This window comes from Calonectris borealis, chromosome 1, assembly GCF_964195595.1.
Source record: "Calonectris borealis chromosome 1, bCalBor7.hap1.2, whole genome shotgun sequence".
Lineage (NCBI taxonomy): Eukaryota > Metazoa > Chordata > Aves > Procellariiformes > Procellariidae > Calonectris > Calonectris borealis.
In genome coordinates, this window is record NC_134312.1 from 35109051 (window position 1) to 35132908 (window position 23858).

Consider the following 23858-nt stretch of genomic DNA (forward strand, 5'->3'; position numbering starts at 1 on the left):
TAGTGGGTACTCCACAGCATAGACAAAATCCCAGTCTGGAGGGTACTGAGTGTTAATTAAGCACCCATACAACACAGAACTTCTAACCTTTTTTTTCTGTCTTGCACAGCTGCATAGCATGATACACTTGAGATTGTCAGTAATGTGTTCTCCTTTGCATAGCTTAATTATGCATGTTGTTGAATGCTAGCATATGCATAGACAAGCTACAGAGCAACAGAGCAAGTTACCCAAATTTGTGGTTTACAATGGTAATACAGAACTTTGAGGCACGTATTAAAAATTCTCAAGAGGAAAACATCTTGCAATTTATTGTAACACAAGTAGTAAACATCTGAATGTGTTTTTACACAGGTAACAGTTAGGGCTTGCTACAGGTATATTTCAAACACTGCTGAATAAAAATGAACCTTTTACAAACCCACCAATCCCATATGTTTTCTTCAAAACAATATTAAGTGTGTGGCTATGAAAATAGAGTGACACATAAAAAAATTTTCAAAAATCATTTACCACAGGGTAACATTTTTATAACTAGAGGAAAACAAAAAATTATGTACATAAATACATATATTTTTATATATAGCAAATTACAGTTTCCTGCACTGAACATTTATCAAATACACAAGTACTGAACAATACTGGATAGGGTGCTTTGCCACACCTTGTGGTCTCCTTAAATTCCCGTGAGAATGGAAGACAAGTTTCTATGGAGGATACAACTTGTTCAGTGATGCAAGCTTACACAAGAATTAAAAAAGTAAAGAAAACCAAAAAAACCCACAGCAGAGATGCCTGACATTTCCAGCACAGGCATCTTTAACAACAAAACGTGAATGCTCAACTGTTCTTCAAGCACATGCCCCAGCACAGAGTCTGTGCCAGAGAGCTTTATTCTGTACGACAGTGGTCACCTGCCAAGAGTGACGAATTTGGGCAACAAATCTGATGCTCAGCTTTGTCCACTGGCTTGTCAAAGCCGTCACCTTTTTGACAGACAGATTGGTAGGGAGCAGTCACCTTTCAGATCCCCTACAGAAACTGTCCCCTTTCTCTTGGAGCTGGGCAGCCACTCCCATGAGCTTCAGATAGAAAAGAAGGCACTAGCTGGTTTTCTGGCCATTACCTTTCCAGGGCTCTAGGAATTGTGGTTATTAGCATGACGGGAGAGGTTGAAAAGGGTGACACCAAGCTATTTTTGAGGACTATGTACACGGTTATTTTGGTTTTGAAAACAGAAAGCATCCACACCACACACTTCATTTAACCTGGCCAGAAATACTAAGCTCAGGTTCCTAATGCATAAATAACGATCCTTAGTGAAAAGGATGACGTAGACTCCATTGGGTTCTAGTGACCTTACCAGAAACTGTCTTCAAAATACTGCAGTTACTAGCTAGGAATAACAGTCCCGTTCCGGTGTCCTTTGGAGCACACAATACAAGTATTTATGGTATAAAAAGCACTCGGTTGTCTCCACAGGTTAGTCATGTCTGGAACTTGAGGGATTGTAAATCCAGTCCATTACAATAAGAGTCATACTCACAATCATGAAGATTATGCCAAGTATGAGAAAAATTAGAGCCTGCAATTGGAAAATGAAATTGTATTAATAAAGCAAGTGACTGAGCAGACTGTAGTTCACAGACTGTCCCACTGGAACCGCATTTATGTACCACCCAGGGCCTGAGTTTGGGTCATTCTCTGTAATGTCATATAGGGCTACGTGAATCAAAGTTAGCCATGTGTGAATTTCAGTCCAAGAGAGCCAGGCTTTACAGGACTAGACCTGAAAAAAACCCACTTTGTTATTATGAACAATAATATAAAATATAACAAAGGAACAGTTTTTTTCTTTAAACCTGACCAATTTTCAATGAATGATCATTGTCTCTGATATCAAGAACAGCTTCAGAGTTAATCCTTTTCATCCTTACTAGACAAACAGGTAAGCCCATCTCTCTTCTCTGAAGACATTTCTGTATATATTCAAGTGATTCAGACGCTTACATTCCCCCTTTGCTTTAGCGGGGCTTTGGTTTACCGTAATCTGTCCACACTTAATAATATTCTGCCTCACAACACAAAGATGAATATTGTATGTGATCTCAGTGCAGGGTGTGAAATTCTAGATGTGCCTAACACACAGCAACAGGAAGAATGAACAAAGAGACACGAACAAATATTCACAGTTTCTCTATAATAACAGCTCCAAAAGTCATCCTCAGAAATAATTTTGTGATAACAAACCTTTTCTTTTATACTTGCAGTATGTATCGGTTGAACTTCCACTTCCATGTTTTTTGTGAACATGTATACAGATGTATAGATGTACATCTGTTTACATTATGTGCCTGCATATTTATTTAATCAATAACTTTTCTGATTAAATTTTCAAAGGACATCTCCTTGGTGATATTGTTAAATGTGCAGACCGCTATTGATGTTCAGGATGAAAGGTATTGCTGCAATCGTCCAGCATGACGTATAAACACATGCTGTGTATAAACGATAGACCTTCATATATGTATCCTGCAGGTGTACGGATCTATCTCAGTGGGGAACCCACTGTTCCTTAATTATCTCTGCAGTACAACTTCCTTCTTAACCTTGACCTCAAATCTTCCTGTTAATCGACAGCTGGCCTTCTAGCATGAACTCACAGCTCCCTGTACACTGTCTAGTTGTTTTTTATACAAGTGCAGGTGTTAACTAGAGCTTAGACTGGATTAAATAAATGCCTTTTTCCAGTGTTTTAAGACACACTTTAACCTAGACACTTACTGTTGTGTACCAGTAGCAGTAGGGTGCTAAAGGCTTTGGCTTGTGAAGCCTGGCTCTCACACTGCTCGACCTGTACTTTGAGCGAGACACTACCATTTGTGATCAACTGCCGGGTGTTGCAAGTCAAAGGGCCGAGTATTTGTGACCAGCGGAAAGCACACCCCCTCCCATCCTTCCTTTTGCAATTGCTGCCAGCTCCCTTACCCCGATCTTCTGAGGAGACCTCAGGGGCTCCTTCTCAACGAGCCGCAGGTAGAAGGCAGCGGGGAGGATGAAAATCAGCATTGTAGCAGAAGAGGCACCTGGAAGAGAAAGCAGAGCTGAGTATCGTGCTGTCCAACCCATAAGCAACGTGGTGTACCTGCAAAAGAGAGCGTGTGGGGAGGCAGCTGGTGTTCCAAGGCCAGCTGCACAAAGGGCTCTCTCTGTAGACAGCGTTTGTGCAGAGCTGTAGATGTCCAAACACTTATTTGAGTGCTCAGGGCCCAAAGAGTCATTTGTTGCCGACAGGATTTTTTCAAACCAGTGTGGCTGCCTGTGATAGGGGCGTCCACGTGTGAGCTGGTCCAGGGGGGACAGACAGGCACTCCCAGGGCGAGACAACCCTGGAAAGCAGGTGTTGAAAACCGGGCGGGTGAACTGTGCCCTGGAAGTGCCTACTCCTCTCCCCTCGGCAGAGCCCGGCGTGGTGGCCTAGGTGTAAAAACCAAGGAGGTGCAAACCTACTGCCTGCGTGGAGCGTAAAATACAAAAAAGGCAGAAACCCCAGGGAGGTATCTTTCTCAAGGGTATCTGCATCCCCGAGTCCTCAGCAGCTCAGGGCATGGAGGGTCTTCATGGACCTCTTTGGTCAGAGATGGAAACTGACCAAAAGAAAGAGGTCAGGAGAGAACTCTGAATGTCAAAAGAAATGTGTCATTTTTATCCTTTTTCTAACATCACAGTTTGGAAGTCAATACATTTTGTCCAAGCTATAGATGCTTGAAAACCAAAGGTGATTTCTCTCTCCCCCACAAGCACTAAATGCCCTTTTTGTCAAAATGAGAATTCCTTACCAGTTTTTATACTGGGATTATTGGATTCCTTGTGCCTCCAGCAAGGTAGCAACAAAGCTGGGTAGTGTTTAGCTTTGTCTGTCAGCTGTTTGGGAATTTTTGTTTCCCTTTTAACTTTAATCTGTGTTTATATTACTGTACTATAAGACCCAAACTGAGACTGTCATTCAGTCCATGAATGTAAATATGTTGTGGAAAGAATTAACAGGCTAAACAAAAAGTATTTATGAAACCTACCGATAAATCCAAAGATGTCTTTAATAGTCGGGACAAAAATTACAAGCAGGTTATTGAAAGCAAGAATTACTGCTGCAATCAGGAAATGTCTTATCCAGCTGAATGGCCTTTTGGGAAACAGCAATGCACTGATAGATGAACGGATCTGTAGGATGAAAACCAGCAGGGAAAGTAAAGCAGCAATTAATTTATCTTTGCTTTTCACTTTTTAAAATGATCTATGCTAGTTACTTTTGCTGTGAGAAATTCTGACGGAAGAAATGTGTTTTCAGTCTTTGATTCCCGTAATGTAATCTCACTCTGATGTAGGTTTTTGAGAACTGGGTTCACAATTTAGTGCAGAAACTCAAATATTTGCAGTACAGAATAAAGTCAAGTAAATAGGGTGTAAAATCAGGGACATGAAATCTGTTCAACTGAAAGACGCTAATATCGTCCCTCCCCTCCTCTCCCCCCGAAACCCCCACTGTGAATACTAATCAGCAGGCAAAAAATGCACGGGTGAAATATGAGTTGCTGTATTCCTGAACCTGATCCCTCTGAAAATCCCACAGTAGTTCTGTCATTTACTTTTGTGAGAGAAAGAGCAAGCTGTTGTTTTGCTTCCATTAAATATAGACATATACATATATATCTCTCTCAAAATAAAAGCATATTTATCAATGCCACTTGGAAATTATAATCCTAAAAGCTATTGCAGAGCATCCTTTTTTCCCTGCTGACTTTCTCACACAACACAGAGAATTTTTTTTCCGTTTTCATCAGCAAAGATGGTAAGTAGGAAAAAGGTCAACAGCAAATCCCTTTGGTGGCAGGAGATAGGGTTACTCTGAAGTACCATGATTAACTTAAAAGATTTGAAATGTAGAAGTTGAACAAAAATGTTTTTACACTGAAAAAAGCTCAAAACCCACCTCTGTTTGGTTGTTCTAAAAACCAGACAACTATTTCTGGATGAGTTTGGCAATTCAATAAATGTATGGAGTGCTGTCAGACTTGGAGCCCATCATTTGAAAACACAGCATGAATTTCACATTTAATGTTTTTCAGGTTGATGTGAGCCAATATTAGGAAGAGGGAGACAGATTGCAAAAATTTTGTCCATTCCCTGAGTCAGTGTAAAACAGCTTTATTCCACCCAAGAAATGCTGCCTGCATTCCTGTTCACTCATTGTCAGCATCGTGTGCATTATTCCTGCTGTGACATTGTCCTTAAAATGAAGCTATCAAACTGAGATTTTACAGTGACTAACGGTACATAGATCTATATTTAATTTTATTTTGCAGCAATGCAATAATTTTTTTTTTTTAAAGAATAAACTCTGACTACTTTAAGAAAATACAAATGTGGTAGTTTATAAAAAAAGTAGTTGATACAACTATACTGCTTATTTGGAGTAATTAGATTTGCTGAGCCGGCTATCCTGATAGGCCATTTAAAATTGTTGGATATGCTGGCTTACAAGCAAATGATATTTTCTCGGGAGTTCTTTTAATAGAGCAATTAGTGCTGTGGTATGTAACTGCTAAGCCTTTGCACTCCATTCAAATGTAAAAATGTATACAGAAAGCTAAAAATGCAAGATACTACATCTGACAGATAGAGGCTTTTGCAATGCCCTTAGCTTGCTTTCCCATGAATAATGATCCATTAATTTAAGCATTTAGTCAGTGGTTTAAACACGACATTTAAGGCAGAGCACTGGAGCGCTCTGTAAGCTAGATGGACTGATCACTCTGGGTCCTTTATACCAGAACAGTTTTTTTTGTAGACAACCTTGAATGGTGATCCTTGTTCTTAGGTATTTGTCAGCAAGCCTGGAAACAGTACCTACGCAGAGCTCGTGTTTGCATCCCGGACAACGGAGCAACAGGACCCCAGGATTACTGTGCTCATCAGATAGGAACACTGTGGTGTGACGCAGATTGCTGGGAAGCCGCCGGCAGCATGATGCTGGGCTTGTACTTGTCATACAAATGGCACACCAACCTCCCAAAACTTACTGACCAGGGTCAACTATTTTCTCCTCTGCTGGATAGCAGCTCAGGGGAGGCACGAGGGACAGTCCTGTACATTCAGGAGCCCAGAGGTCTGCTCTTCAGGTGGGGATTGGTCCCTGAGGAGGGTCAGTCCCTCTGCAGAGCGGTTTGTTTAGCTGTGCCTTTCTGTCCCTGCTACTGTGGATATTGCGTTTTTCCCTGTGAACGGCACCTAGAAGCTCCAAACTTTGCTCAAACATCTGACTACGTGGCTGGGTCTTGACTGCATCTATTTTCCTGGCACTTAGCTTCCTCCCCTGTCCCTAGACTCAAGGTGTGCGCAGGGCCTCTGCCGCTCCACCTTGGCCAGGTCTGGCAGTCCCCCCCCGCGCGTGGCCTGAGCCGCACGTGTCTTTCTTGAGTTTGGATGCTATAGTAGGTGCCTATGTCTGTATTAGGAAATCTCGTAAGTGGTTTCAGTACATCCCCAAGTCTTCAGTACTTACATTGCTGCTCTGTTAAATATAGTACAGAGAGAGCCAGAGAGAGACAGGACAGTTGTTCCTGATTTATTTCTGATTTATTTATAAAGACTGATTTATTTCAGTCTTTCAAAGTTTGCAACCCCAACTACCTAAGGTCCTTGCTCTGGTCAAACTGTATATGAGAAAACAGACTCTCCCAAATAAAAACCAGGCTTACTTTTCTTCAATGTTAAAATCTGTCTGTGCTAAGCACATACAGTGAGTGTATTCTGGCTAGCCCCGATTTCAGCTTCAGCAGCTGTGTTACTTACAGGGAAAAGGACAAGGGGCACGGTCAGGGTTACAGCCACCAGCACTGCCAGGCGAACTGACAGCAAAAGGTTGTCGAAGGTGTACACTTTGGTGTACGTATGGAGTAGCTCATCTTCAACTTCTCCTACGAAAAGGAAACAGAAAGGAGTTAAATCACTTAGGCAATATCTGTGCATGGAAAAGGATCTTTATACTGCAGCCAGATAAGATTAGCTCTGGCCCAGCTGCTGTCATCAGATACATGTTATGGGCTAGGCACGAAAGAGGAATTTTCCCAGCATGACCGATACAAGTCCATCATTCAGAGATGATGAGGGTAATGCAGCTCTGAGGTGATGCTTTGTACTCCAGTATCTCAAATAACTTTCTCAAAGTCATTAAGTGGATGTGGAACCTGAGGTAAAAATAATTTCTCTGATACAAAATAGGAAACAACTGACTGAACTGGGAACAGATCCCTTGACCTCCACCCAGGTGTCCCAGCTCTTGGACAGAGCCCTCTTGCCCCAGCGATAGAGAGCAGATTGTGCTGTGTCATTCACTTCTCTGCTGTAACAGAGGAACTAATGAGGTAAAAAGAGGTGGTGTTTGCATAAAATGGTGTGCTAATACAGGGGCTACTCTGTTTACCTACCGGTTAGTCTAGCTCTTCCATATGTTTTTTACACTAGAATGATTTGCACCTGTTTTTCAGCATAGGTGAAGCTGAATTAATGGCATCAGAGCCAGGGTGGGTAGCACTTAATAGTGTCATGTAAAACTGTTGAGCACTAGAGTATTTTTAGTATGGTCACTTTTGGCCTTTGCCAAGAGCCAAGTTTACAGCAGCTTGTTGTCTGAGTTCACAAAACCAAGAGATACACAACTGGTCCCCCTAGTAGGTGCCCCTGTCTCCCATGGGTGAGGAACTAGTGGTCTGACAGCTGGATAAGTCCCACCACTTTTCCAGGAGGTTACACACTACGTATTATGTTTGAATAATGCTTACACCTGGATTCAGGCCCACAGAAAATACATGAGCACTTGGGGCTCAGTGTGATAGATCCATCTCACCTGCTTTAAAATGAGAGGGAAATTCTGCAGAGAACAAGGCTTTGACCTACCGTAGAAGGTAAGATATCCAAAGAGGGCAGCCAGAAGATACATGATAAGCATGCCAGTGATGGAGATGTTTGAGACATTCTGCATCCGCTTTCGGGAACGACTGAAGTAGGAGAGAAAGAGAGCAATAGCGCTATTCTTATAAAGCCTCTATTTGTACAAGAAGTACTCTGGAGAGTCATAGCTTTACTGACATCCCTTCACTGGCTAGTAAGTTCATAGCAACTATATTAGTTATACTGAGCTTATTACTTGAAGCTTCGCAGCTCTATGCAGAACAGCAGACTTATAAAAGTGTGTTGAAACTCCATTTCTACTGCTTACTTAGCGTCAACATATGGATGTGCCACGTTATTTTGTATATTATTATTTATATATTATCAATCTCAAATGGTGTATTTTAAATAAAGAATGGAGTGGCTAAAATTACAGGGCTGGTAATAATAATAGGCAAGAGCTTTCAGTCAGCTCTATATGAACATACCCTTATATCTACATAGGGCTGTTCTGCAGGTTCAAGAACCTCCTGCAGCATGAAAATATTCAGCATATAGGACCTGGAAGCAGGTTCCCAAGTCATCTGAGAATTTTTATTTCTTCTGTAGTTAAACCTGCTGAAATAGGAGGTAATGGGTCTTGGCCTCCTTGAGTTTTGCAGCAAAACCTCCTGTAATGTAATTCTTGCTGTTGAACAAATGCGTTTTCTTAGCCCTGCCCAACTGTCAACTCTGTGCTGATTTAAGCAAGTGTGTTTGATTTTTGATATTTGATAAGCAAAATGGTCTTGGTTAAGAGCCTACGTAAGACACCCAAACCAATGGCATCCCAAGACACTTTAAGCAGCAGCTGACCCAGACACAGAACTCATTAAGAAATTTTTAGAAATCAGAATTATCTGTTTCAGTGCAATGAAGTTCCCCAGTATATTTCACATCATTTGAAGGACTGTCCAGATTCCTCCTTTCCTAAGTAAATATCGATCAATGCGGCTATCTGAACAGTGGTTCTCTGTCACCAGTATCTGCTATTAGGTCAAAGCAAAGCCAATATCTGCTTACTATGGAATGCAATAAATCATTAGCAGGTGGGTGTCTACACACCACCAATCAAGGCAGAAGACATAGAAAGTGATTTCTAGCTATGGTTAACTGGAAGTATGGGACAAAATTTAAGAACCTTACTCTTTCAGTTCACTGTATATTGGTAGCACCTCAGGGTGGCATACGAATGCAAATGCCAGGATGGGTATTGCATAGGCAGTCTGTAAAATAAAGCTCCCATTAGTAAGAATGGTCACTGCTGTACCTCTGTCTTTTGGCAGGCAGCAGTTTAGCTGTGGTACAAATGGCTAAAGACAAATTCTACAGAATCTCCCTTACCCGTGAGTTGAACACAAAGTACTTTGGCTGACACATGTCACTACTGTCACTGTGTGCTTCATATTCTACACCACTTTTGGGGGAGGTATCTTTTGGCTCCTCAAGACCCGGCAAGTGCCCAGCTGTGTTGTCCATCATGAAATTCACACCAGAACTGAGAGACTCATTTGGTAACATGACCAGGTGCATTGGCACTGTGTGGTTGGTGGCGGTCCAGTTTTCAACCCCGTGGTCCATGATGGGGAGAGGACAGGGTATTTGGGATTTCTCAAAGATTACCTACAAAAGAGTAGACAATGTTAGCAGAAGAATACCACCATGGGAGATTACACTTACACCCATGATATGCCAACAGAAATATAAACAGGCACACAGACAAGAGAGGGGAAAGAGTGGGAGCAAGAAACCAAGTGTTATCACTTCTGCTTCTGCAAGTATTTGTTGTTACTCTGCCTCTGCTGTTGTCCTGCTTTATTTTTTATTCTCAAGTGTTGTTTTTTACGCTGATCTTTTTTATTCTGGCTTCATTCAGCAATAGGCTTGTTGATTTGGTTCACTTGCAGGTGCTATTCTAACATCCACATTAAATTGTCATAGTAAGAAACATAACAGCGTTGCACAGTTTACAGGCTCTGTATTTGCTTAGAGACGATACCCAAACAGTCACCTACCACACTGACAAAGAAAACCATGCAGGTCAGCGAAAAACCACTTGTATATCCAAGATAACCTGTGAAGCACGAAAAAAAATATACAGTTCAGCTACATAAAAATTCACAATCCTAATAGAAATAAGAAATGAGGTTAAGTGGGGCATTAATCTTACCTAAACTCTTTAGAAGGGAGAGGGGAAGAATAATCCCAACTGTTACGAGTATAACGAGGTAGTTCCCATTTAGATACCATTCTCTAAAGAGGAGAAATCAAAAATAACAATCATCATTATCATTGACATCAAAGTGAAAAAATTTCATCTGAGGTTCAGGTTGGGTAAAGGTACCTACCCAGAACTCTCCTCAAGTTTCATAAATGCTCTGATCACTTCAGGAAGTTCATATTTAATAATAAAGAGGTAGCTTGACATTGCTGAAAAAACCAACAAACACTTTCAGAGAAAAAAAATGTAGTTCCAACAAAAATAATTTATTTTAAAAAACATTAATACTGCATGAAAAACATATTGTTTTGGGAAACCAGTTTTTGCTAAAATAGAGAAATAAGTTTTGTTCAAATAACAGTGTGACTAAATAGGTGTGTTCCCTTGATATTTTTATAAGCATGTCCTGAATGACATCTAGCATTCAGTATTAGAATACAAGACAGTTATTGCTGAATTAACAACATGCTCGAATCACTGTTCTGATGAAATTTACTCTCTTAATTTTTCCTTTTCCTTTTCTGTTGTAAATATTGGTTTTCAAATGGACACTGTCCATCCACATTCTGTAGTAACTTTAGTTGTCACTGCCTCTAAATTTCTTCATCTACCTTATCCCTTCTATTTTCAGCTTCCTTCTTCCAATACTCTACTCCGTATATAAAAAAAAAGATATCAAGATATCAAGTTATCAAGATTTCTGATGGAATGGTGGACTTCTATACATCTCATTTAAATGTACTGCCAGAAGGCATGCTTTTTCAGTTATTTTATGTTGGCCACAGTGAAGTCTCTGGAGACCTATGGATCAATCTAGACAAGAGGTTGAAAACCACTGGAGTAGGGGCACAGCTATTCCTCTCTAACAGTGAAGCATACTTCCTTCCTGAATTCAACCACATTTGATATCAAGGCTTGAAGAAGGGAAGGAAGACCATGGGATATTTATGAATAAAATCAAAGTCTCTTGCAGTAGAGAGATGTGAGTCATCTGTCTGGGTAGCAAAGTTGTCGATGGAGATTTGCAAAACGTACCAAGTTCCAAGAGAAAGATCACAAATATTCTACATACATTTACCTGACCAGTGATGCATTTAATTTATATTTCAATTACCTCTCCTTAAGAAATCTGGGAAGAATTGCAAACTCTCCTGAGCTTTCAGATATGGTGTTCTCCAGTCTCCTAAAATTCTTCTCCCAGGGTAGCAAAAGGAAATAAGCTTTGTTGCATGAAGGCACAGTCCTACCCCTACTGCTTGCGTTGGTAAGTAGAGAGTCTCCTCTTCTGAGAGGATGGAGGTTGCTTGATAGATATTTCACAGGAAGTATCTGTGTGGATCAATACTTTCAACAACTGCTCTTAAACACTCAACATCTTAGAGAGATCACAACCCAACTGTCATTTCAAGGAGAGAATTCAGGTGGAAAATGAACTTCTGAAGAGCCTTTCTTTTATGGAGAAGTCAGAACCGTTTGCTTTTCCTTTTAGGTGGGATTAATCTTTTCTAAGTTGAAGAAGATGATGTCTAGTCTAAGCTGTAGTCAATGAAGACGAATGGCCAACTCCTTGAGAACAGTCAGCCAAGCCATTTTAGCCATCACTGAAGGCTTTTCACTGGCTCACGGGGAGATGCCAGGCAACTAGCTTTCACCAGACCCTGAAGTGTCAGATAGCTGAAATAAGGCAAGATGAATTCCTCCTGCTCTTCTTTATTACAATACAGCGTACACTGTACCTGGCTCATCTCTGATGCCTTTTAGGTCGACAGAGGAGACAAAGCAGTTATGTTCTGTAGAAAAAGTTAGAAAACTTTTTTTCTAAAAGCTTTTGCCCCTTACCTCCGATGTTCTGCATTGTAACTGAAATGAAAACACCACACTTCCCAGGCCAGCCAAATGCCTTTTCTCCCAGTTTTTCATATATTAGTGATCCTGAAAAAAAACCAAAACAAAAAAGAACCATGGGCCACTGCATTGGACACACTTGATGAATTGCATTCCAAGGTAAAATACATGCATGCGGTAGAGACTCTGTCAGTCACAGCCTGATCCCCATACCTCCTTCTTTTGATGTCTTCAGTAAGAGGTGGACTGAGTAGAGCGACATTATTGCTACGCTGAGCAGCAGAACTCTGCAAGGCAAAACAGAAATCAGAATCCCAAGCAGGACATCAGAGACACTCAGTTAATTTGAATGTACGCTTGCTCATTCTCATGAAGTTCAATGTGTAAATAGTTTTCAGCAGGTTTGTGCTTTGGACTCCCAGTGCAAATCAAGAGATAAGTGTCAACTATAGCTTACTTGGAGCGCAGTTGTACCTTATACACTCCAAAAGCCCCTCAAGGCTTGTTTAAGTCCAGGTAGGTGCCAATTTTTTGTTATTCCACAAGGACAGAATCATACATCTTAACAAGACCCTACCAACGTAAACAGATTTCTGTGCAAGGGTCAGGTCTTTGATCTCTTACCTGCTCACTGACCTCTCATTTTAATCTCTCTCCTTACTCCGAGCTATCAAAAAAAACCCCCAAACTGTGATTGTGACAACTTCACTGCCAGCTCCTGGCTAGTCACTACTTTTGACTTCTGCCATGTCATCGTGAAGTGGAGTTTAGCTTGAGATGCTCACTTTGCAAAGTACATCAGAAATCTTGCATAATGCTAAAACACGGCATGACACTGGAAAACCTGCCCTTGGAGCACTTGCAGCATACTCTTCTAGCCTTGTCTGCTTGAAGGTGTTGGTGCCTGAATTTGTTAATTCTGATCACTGCCATGTTCCTTCCACACAACATTTGCATCCGATGTGATTTCAGGTATCTGCCTCTTGCAAACTGCTGGTGAAAAATGTAGCTTTGTATGACATTTTCAGGGCACAACACCATGGGCAGCATATCTGATTACCATAACCACCTTGTCATCAGCCTGCAGAAGTGTTGGTGCAGAAGGGTACGCGAAAATAACATGACAGAGCTAGGAAGTGCCAATGTGCCTTTCTCCATGGCTGAACAGGAGTTTGTGCCCACACCTTCCGCTCCATTGAACACGCGGTTTGGTATAGATACGGGAGACACTGACAGCCAAGTTCATTAACGAGTTCTAAGTCTAAGAGCAGACATAGGCCATGGGGCCGGGTGATGGCCACCAGATCATCATTTTTCTCTCAAGCTTATTTCTCTAAGAGAGACAGACAACACTACAGACTTCATGTAGGCAGGGTCATCTCTCATGCTGTGGGCTCATGCAATATGGTAAGGGGGGATCGTGTCTGAGCTTGCAGTGTATCCTGCCAAGATGGCATCCTTCTTGATCAGGGGAAGCCATGCAGCGGCTATTCAGAGACGTGGTCTCCATGTCCTGACACATGAGGTGTGGTAAACCAAAGCCATCCTGGTTGCACTTGCTAGATCGTGACAGGCAGCAGAAGAGATGCTCTAGTGTGTGCTCCATGCCATTGCAAACCTCCCCCCCACAGGAGAGGAGGATGTAATGGGAACTTCTGGAGAGCTTCTGAGTTTTAGGAGCCCTCCTTCCACCTTCACGCTGTAGAACATCTTCCAGCATGAGAGCACTTGGGCAACATGAGAACAGTAAATTACAAATATTTAGACGATGCTGCCAGCATCATCTAAATTAGAATTAATGTCCAGCAATTTCCATTTAGTAGATGGGATTTTTCTGTCCCGCTAATGCTAACATCACGATCTGTGAAAACAGAGGAACTTTTGGCAAGTGGATGCATGCCATGGGGGTAACAATATCCCCACACAGTTTTGTACTTTTAAATAAAACTCCTTCTTCTACCAGAAGGGAGAATGTTCTCATGCAGAAAGTATGGAAGTATGACAGAAAAGAAAATGAGCTGCGGGGTGGAGATGTCCTTTGTTTTTACTGTATAAGACTCTATAGGGTTGCTTTAACATTACTCCTTGCTTTAGCACTGCGAACAGAGCTAATGTCATTAGGCTCATATCAGATTTTTTTAGCCACCTGTGTGAATGCACAGAGCCTTAAAAATAAAGATATTCCGAAGGTAATTTTTTTCCCCCTACTGAGGCTTGATGTATCATGGTTTTCTTTCCAGTGATAATTTATGGCCATGCTAGTTAGTATGAGTGCTCAGAGAAAGTTGGAGAAAAAAAAATCCTACATTTTTCAGACTCTAATGCAGTCAATTTGAGAACTGGCTTCCATTTTTGTATCTGCAAATACTATATCTAAACCACTTGAGCAGAGATGCTGGGAAGTACTTATCCAGGACAGCATTTGCATCTACACTTAATTTTCAGTTAAGAATTCTACTGGCAAAACAGGAGGTGTTTCTTAGCAACTGGAAGCTACAAGTAGCATTTCAAATTCTGTTGCTGTCATAGTTACACAATCTCCAGAAGAAGGAAGCCGTATAAAGATAGCCATGCAACCTGATTTAAAGGCTTGTTAGATTTCAGTAATGTAAAACAATGGCCTATTGTCATACAGTACTGTCATGCTTTATTCCAGCCTCATGGGGGATTAAAATTAAGGCTTCAGTTAAAATTAAAACCAGTTATTAAAAAAAGAAAACCAACTTTTTTTTTGCACAGTCTCTCTCATTTTACAATGTTAGCCATAGATAAAAAACTTCACATGGCTATCTGTTACTGTCTATCCAAACTCATTTTGTGTAGATACTGTATGTCAGCCACATACCATTGCTGTCATCTGTGCACATTGAGTACAAATAGACTTGAGGGAGCAACATTAAATCTGAATAAATCTGTGAATGCCTTTGCATTCAAAGCATGCTGCTATTTCAGACTTATACCGAATATTCTTCTTCCACTTCTACATAGTGATTAGATAGTTGGGATGATGTACATATATACTTTATGGGTGATTTATTTTCCTTTTTGAATTCCCATACTGAACCAGCAAGGTTGCTGTTGTTATTTTAGGATCAGTATACTGTTCTTCCCCTCTGGTTTTTGACTGCACAGTATCAATTCACATTGTGTTCCTGATACAAAGCAGGGCTAAAATAAAAAAAAAATGGTTTGTCAGCAGTGGACTGTTCCTTGCGGTGCAGCTAAAACATTTTTGTTACAGATGATCTTACAAAACTTTTCAGCTAACAAAACAAGCTTAACGTACCTCTCTAACCACAAAAACTTTAGCTCCAGCTCACTGCTTATATTCTATTTGCTTTTCTTTCTATGTACTTACATGAAAAGGACAATTCCCGTGTTGGCCATGGCATAGGAGAGCCCTAAGATGCCACTGCCCATAATAGCGTTGCTGAGGTTGAATGAGGACATTCCAAAGGAAGCTCTGCCCCGGTGCTGTTAGGAGCAAGAACAGAAAATGACAATTAATTTGCAGTTTACTGAGCACAACAGACTAATTATCCTCATTGCTGGTGTTCCCTGTGTTGCTCTCTTGATCCTTAGAGGTGGAGCTTTGTCAAGGTTCCTGAGCACACAGGTGCTTGCCACCGTAAGAAGTCTCTTTTGCCAGCAAAGCCAGCTGTGCTGTAGGTGTTTGCCTCTTCCCACTCCCCCCTTGTCTCAGCGGGAAGGAGGACTACGTCCTCAACAGGCGACTGAGGTGACGTAGCCACAATTGGCTGTGTTGGCCAGCTTCTATAGAAATAAGTGCTGTTATCTAGCAGATTTCCCAATTATTCCCAAAATAATGATTTCCCAAAATTCAGATGATTTTTTAAAATTAATCCAACCGATTATTGAATTTTTCTCCAAGTAGGATGTGATGCTTTTTTTGGGGAACTAAAAGTGTGTCTGGAGGAGAAAAGAAGGAAGCGCTGTGTGGCTTGGGGTGGAGGCAGGAGAGTGGGAGAGGACAAAACACTAGGAGAGGGGGGATGGTGTGTGAGGGAGTCACATCTGCTACAAAATGGAAAGGGAAGGGGGGGTATATGGCTTTTAATTTTAGCTTGCAATCACAAATAATATTTTTTGGTTTTATTTGAACAATCCTAATAAAACCTGTAACATGACCAATAAAATGATGCCTTTCTTTGTATCAAATTCAGGAAAACTTTGAATAAAGTTAAATCCTGAGCAGAGAGATACCCATATGTGCACCCCAGGAACCGGTGCTATGCTTCCGTTTGCACATGGAGTTGCCTAAAAGCCGTATTGTGCGTGTAATGTTCAGCACTGTAAAGCCAAACACGAATGTCCCTTTTTAAAGGGATGTGGATTCATTTGCACTGATGCTGGAAACAAACAATACAAGCGCGCACGCATGAAGGCCCAGCTCTACCTTGATGTAGGACTAAAAAAGTTTCTCTGCGCCAAATCTCCTGTCAGAAATATGGGTGCAGACCTACCCCTGGCTCAACATCTCAAGTGAGATGACAAGGCTGCTACTGAAGTCCAAGTATGATCCGAGGAATTTTTCTGATTGTAAAGGAAAGATCCAGTTTTACTTGCAAGACTACAGAGAGGGTTTGCTGCACTAACTGTTAGAAAATGTGTTTACTCTTCCAAAGCCAAGATTATGCTGATCAAGCTCCAGAGCAACTTTTTTTACTGAAACTTTTGGAAAAAGATTCAGGTCAATAAAATTTACTTTATAATTACCCTCACGAATGAATAAAACTTACATATTCTTCCTTATATTCTTCCAATTTCTTTTCACCCAGATATCCATTCGTAAGGAACTTCTGACTTTCTGCATCATCACTAGCAAATGGACTGAACACAAAGAAAAATAAGAAAATATTAGATAAGGCTTATGACACACATTATGTTCAAGCAGTGCCTTTTGTCATTAGTGGAAACTTTCCTTTGACATTGCAATGAACATGTAAAAATCCTTCAGAAAACCCCCTCTTTTCTGCTATAAGATTCTCATATCCAGTGGCATGTTTAATAGATTTTTGCTTTGCCTTGGAATTTAGTTTTAAACCCAGTAATCTTCAAATTATATCTGATTGCAGATGTTGGAAAGTATTCCTTACTGCCAGCAATGTGCTAAAACTGAGCACATACTTCACATCCGAGGAACAAAGTGCCTTGCAACTGCCCTGTTGGAGATATGTGCCGGGGGTTTCAGCAAGCTGAGGGCTGGAGGCTGATGTCTGGTTTTGAGATGTCTTTCTCAGGCCACCCAGGTGCTGGTGCTATGGTGGGTCCTGCCGGAGATGCCTGAGGGTGGGCTGTCCCCGTGGGAGCACTGAGCTGCTGCCCTCCATACTTGCCCTAGAAAGCGTTCCCTCTCTCTGCGTGCTCAGGTTGCACTGCCCTGGGAGCGTATTAATTTACACGTGTACCATCTGACTGGAGTGGCTGGAAATTGCCAAGTGGGTGCTCGGGGCTGGAAGCCTGCCGAGGTCACCCCAGGCAGTGGCCGGCAAGGGAGGACCCGGGCTGCCCCCGCTGTGCTGGGCACAGGGCAGGGAGGGTCGGTGCTGTGGGAAAACGCTAGCTAAACTAATTTCAATCTATTACCTAGGAAATGTTTTGAATACCAGATGCCATCAGTGAAGCTTGTTTTTTGATTACTGCTTTCTAGCCTTAACAGAACAGCCTTCCCATTTAAATGCTTACCTCCTAATTGCAGCCTTTTCTGAATCAACCAGCTCCGTGTAGTTGTCTTCGAGGCTTTCCCCACTGTTGCTCTGATCATCAAGTTCGATGTTGACTTTTTGCAGCTCCATGCGATCCATTAGAGCGGTCAGCGCTTTCCAGCACACACACTTGCTTCTTCAGGGTAAACAGCACCGTGCCGTCTGCTTGCGGGTCCTCTCTACCATGCGGGGACTGCCAGAACACTCTGTTCTGCAAACAGAACACAACAGAACTCATTAGAGTTTTCCTCAAATTAGATAAACCAGTGTGAACCGTTGGGTTTGTGTTTGTTCTTTGTAATAGCGTTAAGAGGGGAAACAGTTGCAGACTGGGAAAATTCTGGGCAAGCATAATGTCCCTTTATGTGCCAGCACTTGGCCCTTCTGTCTCCCTTCAAATGGTGAAGAGTGCAGGGGCCAAGGGATGCGCAGTAGTTGTCCAGCATCTGGCAAAATTACAAATCCAGCAGAAAATAATTTCTTCATCTGCTGCTTTTGAATTTCTAGGGCATGGTGATGCAGAAGTGCTTGCTGTTAGAAATGAAGGAAGTATATCAGGGTTTTCCTACTGCTGCTTCAAAACATACATACTCTTAAGAGAAATGCTCGGTGTTTTGAATCAGTTGTTGTAAGATTAACGTTGTCACAGATTTAAATGTTTTGAAGATTTGTCCCTTTCACTGGGATCTGACAGAGGTGAGCATCTCTGTATGATCACTTCTTTGATAATTAGGAGGTGCAATTCTGATAAAGCAGCTTCTGGTTTTCAGTATATCAGTGTTTAATTCTTACTTGTCCCATGACTAGAAGCTCTGTCTCACACAGGATTATTACATGGATATAAGACTGACTATCTTTACCCTTTTAGAAAAATTCCCGCCTTTTAAAAATCATATGAATAAATGCTCAACTCTCTATTTCTATATGGACCAAAGGAAACTGTACAAACCAAAGTTCACCTCTGGGATTTCAGCAGCTTTATGTTACAGTCTTATCTGCAGATACACATTTACATTCATTTGCTCATTCCCAGACTCAAGAGGAAAACACCGTGCAAGAAATGTTGCAGTTTTACAATACTTTTCCCTTCCCAAAGATATTCCTTGATGCATTTTATATTTCCATTTCACAGCTGAAGAGACAAAGGGGCACACCGGTGAAGGGAGAGAGCGCAGACCAGATAGCACACTGCTGGCACACCTGGGGCCAGAACTGCAGACTCCTGGCACTCCACCTGCTACCTTGCAATCAGGCACACTGGCTGGATCCGTTACATTTTTCATAAATATCACATGCTAAATGCAGCCCAGCACTGCCTAATAACAATATCAGAAAACACAAATAATTTCTATGTCTGGCTCTTTGTAACACTAAACCTGCAACTATTTAATAGCCTTTTTCCTGGTTTTGCATTTATGGATGTATAGGTCATCGCTCGATGACCAGACCTTCACTATCCTCTGCTGCTGATCACATGCTTTTCTTAAGAACGTTTACAAACATATTTATAGTGGCAAAATGTTACAGTACATGTGCTTAAAATGTAAATGTAAACTTTAAATACCAATCCTGGAGGCTAAAACTGACCGTGGGCCAGAAATTAAAGTCAGCTTCCTTGCTTCTTACTAAAAACATTCACCCAGACCAGACAACTGAAAAGGAAAAACAATATCACAGTGCATTAGGAGATTTCCTACCAGAGAAAGCGGCTGTGTTTACTCCTTTCTGCTGCTGCGCGGGGAGTGTGCATGAGGGGACGAGTGACTCGGGCATGAGGGCAGAGCTGCCGGCACTCGCATTCCAGTGGCTGGGGGGTTCTGCCCGCTCGGGATATGAATAACTCCGGGAGACAAAAAAATAATAAAAAACACCCCAACGGAGCCCTCCCAACTGTGGTTTCATTCACAGAACCGTCTTCAAATGCAGACACTGCGCTGTCTGAGAAACAAAGTCCTTCCAATTCCTGATGCTTATTTTTAATCTGTGGTGTAAAAGTCAGGCAGACAAATCTGACTGCGCTTAGCCCTGTTCCGGTAAATGGTAAAATCTCTTCTGTGTGCAGTGCCTAATGCTTGTCGGAGAAAAGTCTTTTCCAGAAGTGGCAGTCCAAAAAATACAGATCTTCAAAGAGTTGGGAAACAGAGGAAAAGTAAGCAAAAAAGTTGCCAGGAGTTAAGTTACACAGAGATTAGCCTGAGGAGGAAAGTCTGTGCAGCACAGCAAACACAATTTGGAAAGGGGAGCAAAAATTGACTGGAAATACACATTACAGCATAAGAATCATCTGGACATTGTCCTGTCAAACATTTACACAAGTAATCTGATTCATGGGTGTCATCTCAAGAGGCTGTGGAATTACTGCATAAAGCAGTGATTTTCAATTTTTTTTTTTTTTTAATCTGTGAATTCCTAAAAGTCTTCTGGTGAAGGTGCAAAGCCTCAGGTGGCAAAATTAAATCTGTAGAGAACCTGGTTTCTTGCAGTTGTCGCTTTCTAGGGAGCAGTTGGTAGAGCTCAAGGGGTCTGCAAACCATGAGCTGAAAGCCATTGGCATAAATGTGGGCAGGATGAGACCCATGAAACAGGCTTGGTATTAGATTTGAATCCTGCAGACACTAATAACGGTAATTGCAAGCAACGGTGCCTTTGAACTTCAGGAGAACTTGGCAGAGCTGGTCCTTCGTTGGTGGAAATCCATATCTTCAGGTTCCTAATGCTGCAGGTACTGAAGGATTTGGGAGGATGTTGAGGTACTGGTGGCACGCGTTCCCCACGACTAATGTAGAAGGGGCAGAGCTGCCACCCCTTCACCTGACGAGGAAATGGGGCCGCTGCTCGACTTGCGAGATACTATTTAGAAACAGGGGGACGCCCTAGCTGGCTCTGTTTAAAATACAATGCTGGCTACAGCTGCACGCTGTAGCATGGCCAAGCCCACTGCCAGGGCTGGTAGAGGGGTGCTGGGTTGCACCCCTGCAGGGATTTGTGCTGGCTGGACCACTGCTCCGGGATAATGGGCAGGCACCAGGGCAGTAATGGCGTGACAGAGCAAGACCACCGAGGTTGGGCAGGCCTGGGCCCTGCCAGAAGCTTAGCACATGATAACGGAGGAGAAACACCAAAGTTCATCTGCTTTAGCTTCCCCGGGATTTAATGTTCTGCTTCAGAGTTCTGAATTTGGACGTTTTACGCGTCCAAACCCGTTGTGACTTGCCCAGCTTCCTTTCCCTACAGAGGAATTTTGTAAGTTTGGAAGTAACCAAAAAGCTCTCTGCTTCTTCTTCCTTCCCTTTAGTTAAAATCAATACGTTTTTCCCTTATGTTTACGTACAAGAAAAATCTCTTTGCTCTACAGTGTTCCTTAAACTTGGCTTCAATATGGCGATGGTTTTGCTGCCTCCTGTGGCATTTGGCTGAACAGAAAAGATTTTTCTTAAAGAAGTATGGCATTAAAATGGAAATACAGGTTGCAAAAGAGATTCACCTATTATTAGAGGGAAGTTATTTATCCCTATAAAACTATTTTTCTCTTCAAGTATAGGATACTGTTCTGCATCATTTATTAAGTAACGGTTTTCAGCAATGATTCAGAAAATGACGAAACTTTTGGCATCTGATTTCACAACGTTATTGATTTCTGTCCAGTCTGCCGTTAAGACATTAAGAGACTGGACAACCATTGGGCAAATAATGCCAGGTCACAGATATGACTAACATTTTCATGGGTTTTGCAGTATCAAGATTTGTAAGCTCCACCATGGTATCTCATTTAGCAGATTTTGCCAGATTCTTCACCTTCATGACAGTGACTTTATAATATTATTGTCTGTGCAGCTATTTCAAAATGAAATAAGTGTTGTCACTGTGAAACAAACAATTAAAATGCAAAGCCTGCTTTCACAAATTCATTTATTTACAGAAATATTAGCCAAGTAAATCAAGAGCCTTGAAATAAATTCTCAGAAGTTAGCCAAGGGCCGCAAAGGAAAGCAAGCACTCGTTTCTTAATTGCCTGGTCAATTTTAAACACATTTTGCTGCTTCTCTGGTTGCTTAGGTTTTGATTTGCTGTACAAAAAAAAAAGACTAAATTTCATTCCTGAAGAAATACCAAAGATATTTGCCAACATAAATTACCATGTCAGTAAATCTTAGGGAGCCCATCCTTCACATTGCACTTATATTTACAGATTAATTACATTTCTAATTCTCAATTTTTAAAGACGTGGCCCGTGTCTAAAATACATCGATCAAACATCGTAAAGAAAAAATATTTAGGTTTACCTCTGAGTCAAGCAGGTTCTCTTGCTCACTTGCTAAGCAGGTTATATCTTTTAGGAATTGCACCTGTAATGAAAAGTTTGCTCATGTGCAACCTAGAGCAGTTGGACAGTGATTTAAAGACAAATGGGAGTGTATCAGATGAACCAATCAACAGCTGCTACACCCCAACAACTCCCTTTGACAAATTTGCGTCAGCTCTTTTTAAAAAAAAAGGGAAAAAAAAAGAAGAAAGGTAAATCAGTTTATTGGAGCACACTGAGGGCAAACATCTCAGTTACCAGAGCTATTTGCTCTCTGAGCTTAGCACTATTACAAAATGCATATCCACAGAATGCTTCACCCAGGCTTGATCATGCTTTCATTTGATAGTCTTGATTTTTGAACTATGCGTGTGCATTAAACTTGCAGTAGCACAATAGTAATAAGCCTGGAAAATAGGATCTGGGCGAAATAACTAAGGGCTCCCACACTGCTCTTACCTCTGCGACTACAGAGCTGCATCTTGCGGTCGCAGTGAGGTGTGCACGGCAGGACTTGGTCGGAAGTGTGTGCTTTCAAATAGCCTGGCTGACCCGTGCCTTAGTTTCCCAGTTGAAATATTTACTGTAATTGCAATTGTGGAGGTATATGTCAAGTGACAAATGTTATTCATTTAAAGGCAATATAGACCTGTGGAGAAGTAATTCATTACCTCTGATGTGTCTGTAATACTGTAGAATTTACAACCTTTTATCCAATTACATAATGACCATAATTAAAAAAACCAAACAACCCTCCAGCCCTCCCTCCTGTGTAGGCTTTGTGATTAAAGCCCTCAGAGTGGCCTGACTGCAAAGGCAGGAAGGCAAGTGAAGGGATGTAATTTTTAATTCTTAGAGTTTCCTGCGGGGCCCTTCAGACTGCTTTAGCTCAGGCTGGGTGACAACCTGCGGGAACCCAACCCCGCTCCGCCGCGAGCAGGGCTTCTGCCTGCTTGCTGCCGGCACCGGCTGTGGTGTGCCGTTTCATGGTTCCCCGCTCCAAAAAAATCCTAGTTCCAATATAGACTCAGACAAATAGTTTAATAAAAATAAGCTGTCTCCCTCAGTTCTGCATTCCCATGAAAATGCGACTGATCGTAAGGCCCGTCGTGCCAAAAGTAGTACAGTCCAAAGATTAAGAGGTGCAAGGTTCAGAGCTAGAGGTCCTGTCTTGCTTTAAACCTATCACAGAGTTGGAAAAATGAACAAATTTTTGGGCTTAGACTGGTTGAAGGGACTTTGAGTCTGAAAGCTGCTCGTATTTTCCATTGCATCTGCTGGTCTGATGAGGGAAACAGGCTCTTGCTCTAAAGAATAGGTGTCCTTAATGAATTAAAGCAGTTCTCAGCTGCAGCTTGGCACCAAACTGTTCTATGCCATTGCAAGGGTGAGAGGAGCAGAGCTGCAGGAGGGGCGGGGGAAGGCAGTCCTGCTCCGTTTGCGCCTGTTTGCTTTGCACACTTGACAGGACGGTGGGTCTAGGCAGTTTCCTCATTGCGCTGTTGTTCATGTGGATGTCTCATGCAACGACAGGGGAGAGAAAAACATGTCTTTAAACAAATGAAAATAAGATTGTAAACCATAAAGCAAGCAGCAGGGAGATTTGGGGACAGATGTGTTAACAAATCAACAACAGCTGTGAAAATTACTTCTGACACATAAAAAAAAGAATAATCAAGATGAGAGTTCATTTCCTTTTCAAATACCACAGATATCGATGTCTATGTCTGATACCCATCGAGCCTAAGCAGCATGGCACAATTCTCTCTGTAGC

The 23858-nt window shown here is 41.8% G+C and overlaps 1 protein-coding gene across 1 annotated transcript; it reads right to left on the minus strand.

Annotated features, from left to right (window-relative positions):
* Nucleotides 1-276: 276 nt before the first annotated feature.
* On the minus strand, nucleotides 277-22153 carry SLC38A4 (solute carrier family 38 member 4). The gene is made up of 16 exons (XM_075148387.1): nucleotides 22065-22153; nucleotides 17762-17992; nucleotides 16816-16906; nucleotides 15414-15529; nucleotides 12269-12342; nucleotides 12050-12142; nucleotides 10338-10419; nucleotides 10160-10242; nucleotides 10005-10063; nucleotides 9334-9612; nucleotides 9136-9215; nucleotides 7957-8057; nucleotides 6853-6977; nucleotides 4077-4221; nucleotides 2989-3086; nucleotides 277-1585 (listed from the first exon to the last, which is right to left on the minus strand). Exons 2-16 carry the CDS (start codon nucleotides 17878-17880, stop codon nucleotides 1484-1486), a joined length of 1647 nt encoding a protein of 548 aa, XP_075004488.1. The 5' UTR covers nucleotides 17881-17992; nucleotides 22065-22153; the 3' UTR covers nucleotides 277-1483.
* Nucleotides 22154-23858: the final 1705 nt, after the last annotated feature.

Excerpts from the sequence above, each read along its gene's own strand:
- SLC38A4 (XM_075148387.1), bottom strand. The coding sequence starts at position 17,880 with ATGGATCGCATGGAGCTGCAAAAAGTCAACATCGAACTTGATGATCAG. Across the intron at positions 10,243-10,337 it reads AAACTTGAGGAGAGTTCTGG|AGAATGGTATCTAAATGGGA; the intron begins GTAGGTACCTTT and ends TCTCCTCTTTAG. Across the intron at positions 8,058-9,135 it reads ATATACAGTGAACTGAAAGA|TCGTTCCCGAAAGCGGATGC; the intron begins GTAAGGTTCTTA and ends CTCCTACTTCAG.